At 36.6% G+C, this 9,724-nt stretch overlaps 1 protein-coding gene across 1 annotated transcript in view; it reads right to left on the bottom strand.

The window, feature by feature from the left end:
• Positions 1-2,705: 2,705 nt before the first annotated feature.
• Positions 2,706-9,724, bottom strand: part of LOC105549293 (mannosyl-oligosaccharide 1,2-alpha-mannosidase IA) — a 196,259-nt gene continuing 189,240 nt past the window's right edge. Inside the window, exons 13-14 of the mRNA XM_011993763.1 lie at positions 4,088-4,203; positions 2,706-3,723 (exon numbers count right to left, since the gene is read on the bottom strand). Of these exons, the coding sequence (XP_011849153.1) occupies positions 3,597-3,723; positions 4,088-4,203 (243 nt within the window). The 3' untranslated portion in view covers positions 2,706-3,596. The remainder of the gene's footprint in view (positions 3,724-4,087; positions 4,204-9,724) is intronic.

Here is a 9,724-nt window from a genome sequence, read left to right as displayed (position 1 = left end):
TAAGGTGACAATTGTGCAGAGACCTGATAAAGAATGAGCTATAAAAATATTAGGGAAAGTGAGTTCCAGGTAGTAGCAATGGCAACCAAAATATCTGAAATATTCTAAAAAGTACAGTATGAATTTGAAGAACTTAGAACCTGGGCTTTTTGAAAATTTTTGGAGGATCTCCTACAGCATAAGTTCTCCTTTTTCTATTAAGCCTCTCTGACCACTCAAATGCTACGGACCTCCTGTTCCCATGAACTTCTATAGAATTATAGGCTTGTAATTTAACACAACTAAATACTATTTTTGTCTTGTTTTGAGGGGTAGTGTGGGGTTAGTCTAATTTTCTTAGTTGCATTGCAAATTTATGAACAAAGAACATAGTTTGTGCTATTTCTGACAACAAAACTTCTAGCCTTTGTGTCCTGGTGTTGAACATATATTAGATCCTTAATAAAAGTTATTTGATTACCCAAACACTGTACAAGCAAAATTATGTGCAATGTAAAGTTTCTTAATAGGAAATGTTTCCTTGTCAAGATCCTATAGGTGTGGCATGGAATTGCTGTTAGGGTCAAGTACTTTTATTTGCAACGAATGCACCCACCCCTTAGATATACAAAAGCCAACTAAAAAGGAGAAAAATATAACAAATGAGGAGATATATTAAAAGACTTTATTCACAATAGAGAAATTTTACAAATATAATTTTTAAAAATTATGTGTCAATCTATTGTTTCCCATAACATTGGAGATTTATATATAAAGTTGAAAATGACAGAATGGATTTATGTAAAAATCAAAAACAATGTACACAATGTATAGCTCATGTGAAAACATCATGACAAGTCACTGAGTTCTGTAAACTGCCATACAACTTACATGTGTAATATTAATTGCACAAAGTATATCAAGACATATTGAAGAAACACAAAATTAAGTGCTACTTTAACTGTTCATTTTTCAGTATGTGAATACATATATAAATTTAACTGCACAGTTTTGTTGAAAATAAGTTTCTACTTAAAGACTTCAGTTGTTAAAATTAACCCAAAATATAACTTTAATTAAATTACATCACTATAATATTACTCTCTTATCTTGTTTACATTTTTGGTGTTTTGGGACTTTTGTTAAAAAAAATCCAAGTTCTAGAATTGCAAAAACTTCATTGCTGCCACTGAGAGAGCAACATATAGTACAGCTTCTTGTCTATTCACACCAGGACACCAAGGTACCTTACAGTGCAGTGTGTACACACAACCTGATTTTAATACTGTATCTGCTGCAGAAGTACTTATCAACTTTGTGCTCTTTCAAATCAAACTGAAAAGAAAATGAGTTAATTTAAATGGCAAGTTCAAGGACATTTATACAAACATTATAATCTTAATACATATGGCCCAATTTTGGCAATAATTTTTAATATTTTGCTTTAAAGTCCTGGGAACAAAGGGCTCTTGCTATCCATTTATTTCATTAGGTGAACTGAAGACATGAGTGGGAGAAATTATTCTGGATCACAGAGACACATTACCATGGAAATGATGATGTATGGAAGAGTCTTTTGCATTTACTAATTTTACTAGTTTATTCTCTGACATACACCAATGTATGATACTGAAAAACAGAAAGCAGGTCATAAAGGTGGTTCTGTCAGATAAAGGCAATCTTTTAAAACACTTTCAAATGCTAAAATAACTAAAACTATTAAGCCTATAGCTAAGAAAATAATTGTCTTCAGTAATATTAGGTGGAATCATATGAAACTGTGGACAGTTTTTAAACTACAAATGCAGCAATTTCATATGCTTCAGCCTAATCCATGGGGTTGTACTGATCTTTCTGACCATTCTCAGCTGAAAATTCACATGGTCAAAGTCTTTGCACTTTAGTATATGCATCATATTAGCCCTTTCATGGAAGTATCTCTATCCACATAAATATATATGCATATATAGCGAGCCAGTGTGAGCAAACACAAGGTGTCACCAAATCTATTCTTGAGAAAACCATTCCTATTTCAAACTTAATGTTTAAAAGAATCAGATATTGATTTTTATCTACTCCAGGACTGTGGGGGATTGGGAGTGGCCGTTTCTTTATATTTCTTCTAAGTTGTGATCTCTATGTTGAATATAACCATACTAAATATGCTATATTCTTATTTGGCCTAAAATTTATTAGATTTTCCTTGATTGATCATGAATAAGCAAAATTGGCAAAGCTTCCTTCAGAGCCAAATCCTGCTTTCACAAACTGAAAGGAAATAATTTACTACATTTGAGATAGAGCCTTTTTCAAATCTGAGAAATCTGAACCAAACAGAATGCTTTATTTTCCCAAGGAAAAAAATCAAGATGAAATACAAACAAATGGAACTAAAAGCCACATGAAATACCCTCTCTTGGCCGGGCGTGGTGGCTCAAGCCTGTAATCCCAGCACTTTGGGAGGCCAAGGTGGGTGGATCACGAGGTCAGGAGATTGAGACCATCCTGGCTAACACGGTGAAACCCAGTCCCATCTCTACTAAAAACACAAAAAATTAGCCGGGCGTGGTGGTGGGCACCTATAGTCCCAGCTACTTGGGAGTCTGAGGCAGGAGAATGGCATGAACCCAGGGGGCGGAGGTTGCAGTGAGCCGAGATAGCGCCACTGCACTCCAGTCTGGGCGACAGAGCAAGACTCCGTCTCAAAAAAAAAAAGAAAGGAAATGCCCTCTCTTTAGAGAGACCCAATTTCTTCATATATTCAGTTAAACACAAAAGCTAATCCATTAAATTATACTATTTTCTTTAGAAAAATGTAATTCAGTGATAGCAGAGCTCTGCAAAATTTGAGAGCTCACCTCTCTGTGTAGTAGGGAATGGAAGAAATTAACCAGTATATAATTCAGAATTGACACAGGGCAGTAAAGTAAAATTAAAGGACACATTTACAAAATAGAAAACACTAATATAATTAACCAACAAAAATACACTGCAGTTCCGATGAAATGAGGTCAACATGAGATGATCCTTTTGGAATGACTTTCTAATTTGAATTATAATGTGAGTGAAGTATTTTAGAAGACATTCTATCAAATAATGATAGACCTGCATAAAGAGGCTGTCACAGTTAGAAGATCTGTCTCTGGTGGACAGACAAACCAGATTAACATGAAATTGAAAAGGAAAAAGCTTTTTTATACTTATTATTATGGCTTTTTGCAACATGGCAAAACATTACAGCTTAAAGCAGACATCATCTCCTCTTAGAGGAGGAAAAAGTTTTGCAGTCAAATCAAATTGTAATTAAGAGGTCATTGCTATACCATTCTACTCAGTTTAATAAAAATGGTATTACACCTTCATGAACTCCAGAGATAATAGGTTACTTAAAAACAAACAAAAAACTGGTGGATACACTGGCTGAATAATAAAGGATACGATAAGGAATTTAGGTCCACCTATACTTATGATAATAAACATAAAAGACTGCAAAACAATTTTAAGACCTTAATCACAGACCTACAAATCAAAGTTCATCATGTGCCTGATTACCAGGAAAGGAATTATTAAGGTATGCAGTGAAGGGAATGGAGCAGAGTAAAATACAAAATGTCTTTTTATTCCTCTCTGATTTCAACTTCCTTTTTTTCTTTACGGAGGATAGGGAGAAGATGTGCCTCGCTATTGAAGATCCAATGCTCCAGTGGAAGAAGATCATCGTCAGAAAATATTAGGTACAAATATCTGGTGAGAGAAACGTAAGTATTTGAGGCCCAAGGGCAGGCAGTGAAACCACAAACACACGGCAAAAACCACATCAGTGTCTCCATTCATCTTACCGAGAAACATGGACAAGAGTCAAACATATCAACAAAACCCTGAGGGGTTATACTCACTAACGTGGGGTAAAGAAGCTACTCAGTGCTTTGGTGTTGGCAGTACCAAGTCACTGAACCTAGTTATTGAGAATACGCCTGCAATTATAGCCACGCCTGATATTCTGAATCAGTCACACTTGATATTACTTCAATGTGTTCATGATAAAAGACATCTACAAAGATCTGTCCAGGTACCTCAGCCACATGGTTTTAGAATAATTTTTACCTACTTCAATGTCTCTGCCAGGAAGAAACTCTGCTGCACATCATCGTAACTCTCATGAAGAAGGTAAACATCCCTTAGGCCTGAATAGCCTCCATTCACTCTGCAATGGTTTTCCAAGGCCTAAATTACAAAGAGGAGGGGAAAAAAATGGTCACATTTTAATAAGCTGATCGTCACTAATTTTTATTATTAGACTGTCAAGTTCAGATAAAACTTTTTATTTTTTATTTTTTTGAGACAGGGCCTCACTCTGTTGCCTAGGCGGAGTACAGTGGTACCATCACGGCTCACTGCAGCCTCTACCGCTTGGGCTCAGGTGATTCTCCTGCCTCAGCTTCCCAAGTAGCTGGGACCACAGGCATGTGCCACCATGCCTGGCTAATTTTTTGTAGAGATGGGGTTTTGCCATGTTGCCCAGGCTTGTCTCAAACTCCTGGGCTCAAGCGATCTGTTTGCCTCAGCTTCCCAAAGAGTTGGGATTACAGGCATGAGCCACTGTGCCCAGCCAAAATTTATTTTTTACAAATTGGATTCAAATTAAATCAAAGTTTGTTAGAGTTTTAGGTAAAAAAAAATTAAAACCATAAACTAAATGTAAATCAAAAATGAAGTCACAGAACATATGGACAACATATCTTACCTAATTTGAAACACTTCTGCCTTTGGTTTTGGAAAAAATTTTCACTGATTTTTACCAATTCCTCCTATGGTCTAGAGCAGGGTTTAGCAAAGTATGAACTATAGGCTAAATCCAGTCCACTGTTTATTTTTGTAAATAAACTTTTATTAAACCACAGCCATGTTGTTTAAATATTGTGTGTGGCTGTTTTTATACTACAATGACAGAGCTAAGTAGATGCAAAAGAGACTGGCTGGCTGTCCCCCAAGCCTGATATTGTCTGGCCCTTAACAGAAAGAGTTTGCTGACCCCTAGAGTTTGGAGAGATTGCTAATGTCAACTGGGATCATAAACCACTGGTTGAGAAACTGTACTGGAACAAAATCAGCTGCTACTATAATCGGAATATCTGAGTTTTTGAAAATTGATTGTAGGGTACTAATCAGTGATACTGGTAACAGAGCTGAAAGAAGAAAATGAAAGACAGTGAGAGACATGTGACTGGGATCTATTCCTAAAATACATTTTTTTTTTTTTAAGTCTAGTATGGAAGAAGATGGGATGACTCCACTGAGAACTCTCTAGAGAGAAATGATCCTACATTTCTGTAGTTGTCTGAATTTAATGAATATTTGGAAAACAGATGGGTTGGGCAGTGTGAGGATGAACATTTACGTAACAACCTAAACCAACCTGCCTTCCACTTTGTTGGTTACCACTAAGATGGCTGCTGTTTGTGTTTTCTTTTCCCCTTCCAGAGCCCACTTTCTTTCTTTTGTTTGTTTCTATTTTTCTTTAACCTTTTTCCAGCTTTACCAATGTATGACAAATACAAATAGTATATACTGGAAGGTGTACAATGTGATGTTTTGATATACACTTCTTCTGTGGATATACACCATCTTCTGTGGTGGATATACATCATCTTCTGATGTGGATATACATCATCTTCTGTGGATATACACCAAGAATTAGGATTGCTGGATCAGCTCTATTTTTAATTTTTTGAGAAACCTCCATACTGTTTTCTACAATGGCTATATCAATTTTTCACTGCCACCAACAGTGAACAAAGGTTCCCTTTACTCTGCATCCTCACCAAGACTGATTATCTCTTGAATTTTTGATAACAGCCATTTAAAAAGGTATGAGGTGATATCTCACTGTGGTTCTGATTTGCATTTCCCTGATGATTTGTGATGTTGAGCATCTTTTCATTACTGGCCATCCGTACGTCTTCTTTGGAAAAATGTCTCTTCAGGTCCTTTGCCTATTTTAAAATCAGGTTGTTTTTCTGCTACTGAATTGTAAGTTCCTTAATATTTGCGATAGTAACACCTTATCAGATATATGGTTTGCACACATTTTTGTTGTGTTTCGTTTGGTTGATTGTTTTCCTTTGCTGTAAGGAAACGTTTTAGTTTGATGTAGTTTCATGTGTTTATATTTGCTTTTGTTGCCTGTGTTTTTGGGTTAAATCCAAAAAATCATTGTCAAGCTCAGTGTCAAGGAGCTTTTCCCTCATTGTTTTCTCCTAGGAGTTTTATGGTTTTCGGTCTCATATTTAAGTCTTTAATTCATTTTGAGTTTTTTTTTTTTGTGCTGTTTATATTTTGAAATTACATTTGCTGCTCTGCTAGTTACCAGGCATATTCATTTCTAGGGAAGTTATTTTCTGCTCATCACATCCTACTAATCCTATTAATTATATGGTCAAATAAAAATTTCCATTGTGCAAAAATTGCCATCTGTAATCTGGTTCTAATTTATTGACTATAGACAAAAATAATAAAGTTTAAGACTAAAACCCTAATATATTTTATAGTGAAATAAAGAAAATATAAACAAGATATACTTACTCTTAGTTTCTCACGTCATTTTTCACTTTTTAGTTTTCCCCTGTGGATCATAGTTCTGTCCCCTTTTTTTTTTTTTTACATGTACAATTGTACCCCATTTTTCTCCCATTTAATCCAACTACCAAGAAGATGGAAAGCATAGACCTTGCCTTATTACTTGAGAAAAATCTTCTCTGGCTAGAAAGGATTTTGGAGGAAAATAAGGCTCTAAGAATGTAGAGCCCAGAAAAGAGGCGAGGGAAAGTAAATACCAGCCATGGATTCTCACGAGCAGAGATGCTGCACTGAGAGCTCAGCTCCCATCTGCAGATACTGATAATGAGGTTATTGATTTTTCACATCAGGGCTGGAGGACAGAAAGGAGAGAGCAGAGACTATGAGGAGAAGAATTTAATTACCTGGTTAAAGAAAATCTGACCAGAAGGCCACATGAATAAAGAAAATAAAGAAAATACCTCATGATTTCACACTTTTAAAAAGCCCCCAAGAAAATAAGACCAATCAACTTAAAAACAGATGCTTCGATTAAATTCTAAGTTCCAGACAGTGCATCAAATGGAGGAGGAGCGTGAAGAAACTTTCAAGTCCTATTATTTTTTCTTTCCTCCTTTTTCTTTGACAAAAACTCAAATACCAGATACGTAGAGTAAGCCAAAAATTATTGGTTAAAAAAAGGAAAAAAAAATCAGAATTTAGGAAAAATGGGCAAGCTTTTTATGGGAAACCCCATTTCCAGATATTTCTTTAAACAGATTTTAATCCCAAAACCTGTGTTCCCTTGAGGTTTTTTGGTGATGAGCTAATGATAGGGCCAGCCATGATAAATAGCCACTCCCCCTGCCCATGGAAACTGCTCTAAGCTCCTTTTGTTAGAGGAGTTGCTTTTGGGGTGGACAATGCCTAATCACCTTTCTTTCTAGTTCACCCTCTCATTCTTGTTCCCCACAAGTCCTCCTGAGGTAAGCTATAGTATTCATGAACACAGTCAAAAATTTTGAGTAGTGGGCCAAGTTCCAGCTTGAGACTCCCCTTATCAGTGGCCCCAGAGGCTCCATGTCCCAGGCAGCGTCTTCCTTCTCAACATGCGGTTGTAAGTGAGAATGAAACAAAATGAAGAAATGCTTAGACAATAACAAGGGCTTCCAGAGGTTTAGAGAAGCCCAGCCACTTTCAGTTTTTAAAGTTTTTGGTAAATAAAAAAAAAATTTTTTTTTTTAAGGAAAAGCATCAAAGAACCACCCCTCTCCCCTTACGCAAAAGTCTAGATTTTAAGACTTTAGGAATGTGAAGCCGGGGACAAGTAGCTTTCCTGGGCCCTTACAACAGCCCTGATTCTATCAGCATCTCAACAGTGGAAATTGTCACGTGTTTGTATGGCTAAGTCTAACCAGATCATCATTGTACTACAATCTGTTCTTGGGACTCTCAGCCTCGAGGCATAGGGACCACCTTGGTTTTGAGTAAATTATTAGTAGTTGTTAGTAATTATTATTAGTGATCCTTTGTGACTGGGATGTGCTAATAGCAGAGAACAGGATATGAGAATGTTTATAGTGACTGGAGCTCTAAACAAGGGATGAAGGGTAAGAAAATAGCAAGCATCATGAGTTAAATCCTAAGTCAGAGGACAGAAGAGTATTCTCTTGTCTACCGGATACATAAACGGCTGATCCACGGAGTAAGGCTGTCTGTGTGAGTGTGGTCTGAACTCAAGGGTAGAACACAGAGAATCAGGCACTTTGAACAAATCAAAGAGGGTCTGGAAACAGGATGAAGCCTGAGGAGGCAGGAGTAGGAAGGAAGAAGAGAAGTCACTTTCTGAGAGTCGAAATGACTGAGTGGAAAAAGTTAGGTTTAGAAGAGCAAAGAAAAATGTCTGTGCAAAAAAACAAAGCCAAAAAACCTGAAATTACCAAAAAAACCCCCTGAAGCCAAAAAAATCTCAAATCCCTATGTAAGGCTTTACCCTCTACTGTAGATCAGCTGAGATATTATATAATCTGTGAATATATACATATAATTAATATTCCGATAAAGCTCATGCTGTAAGTTATCAGATGTTTTACTGGAAGGAATTTGTCAGTTTCTCATGTGTGTGTGTTTTTTTTTTTTTTTAATTTCGAGAGGGTCTTGCTCTGTTGCTTAGGCTGGGGTGCAGCGGTGCAATCTTAGCTCAAAATAACCTTGAACTCCTGGGCTCCAGTGGTCCTCCCTCCTCAGCCTCCTGAGTAGCTAGGGACTATAGGAGTGTGCCACCATGATGAGCTATTTTTTTTTTTAATGGGTATGAATTGCTATTTTATTGTGCTTTTGATTTGTATTTCCTTGATGACAAATGATATGAAGCATCCTTCCATGTACTTCTTGGCAATTATATGGCTTTTGAGTGAAAAGTTACTCAGATGCTGGGGTGGTGTGGGGGCTGGGGTGGCCAGAGAGACGTTGGTCAAAGGATATAAAATTGCACTTAAGAGCAGTAAGTTCAAGAGATCTATTGTACAATGTAGTGATGATAGTTACCAGTTAATAACAATATATGGTAATCTTAAAAAATGGGGCCATAGACCAAAAAAAAAAAAAAAAAAAAAGATGAGAGAGGTCTGCTGGGTGGCTCATGCCTGTAATCCCACCACTTTGGGAGGGCAAGGTGGGAGGATCACTTGAGCCCAGGTGTTCAAGACCAGCCTGGGCAACATAACGAGACTCCGTCTCTATTAAAAAAAAAAAAATGCTAAGAGAGTAGATTTAAATGTTCTTACCACAAAAACTAAGCTATGTGAGGTAATGCATTTGTTAATTAGCTTGATTTAGCCATGCCACAACGTATATATATTTCAAAACATTATGTTGTACACAATAAACATATACAGCTTATTTTGTCAATTATAAAAAGAAAAAGGGAAATAAATAATTTTTGAAAAGCTGTTCATTTGGGTGGTATTTTCCTCCACAGGCATGAGTTTCAATGAGCTAATTTTTAAATTTTGTAGAGACAGGGTGACTTGTTGCCCAGGCTGACCGCAAATTCCCATCCTCGAGCCATCCTCCCACCTCAGCCTCCCACATGCTGGGATTACAGGCTTGAGCCACCACGCCTGGCCTTCCTGACATTTTTGAGAAAAAGCAAAAGAAATATCAGTTAAATATTATTAATATAATTATA

Source organism: Mandrillus leucophaeus, unplaced genomic scaffold (genome assembly GCF_000951045.1).
Source record: "Mandrillus leucophaeus isolate KB7577 unplaced genomic scaffold, Mleu.le_1.0 Scaffold1112, whole genome shotgun sequence".
Lineage (NCBI taxonomy): Eukaryota > Metazoa > Chordata > Mammalia > Primates > Cercopithecidae > Mandrillus > Mandrillus leucophaeus.
The sequence above is the reverse complement of the archived record's forward strand: the minus strand, read 5'-3'. Positions and strand labels throughout refer to the sequence as shown.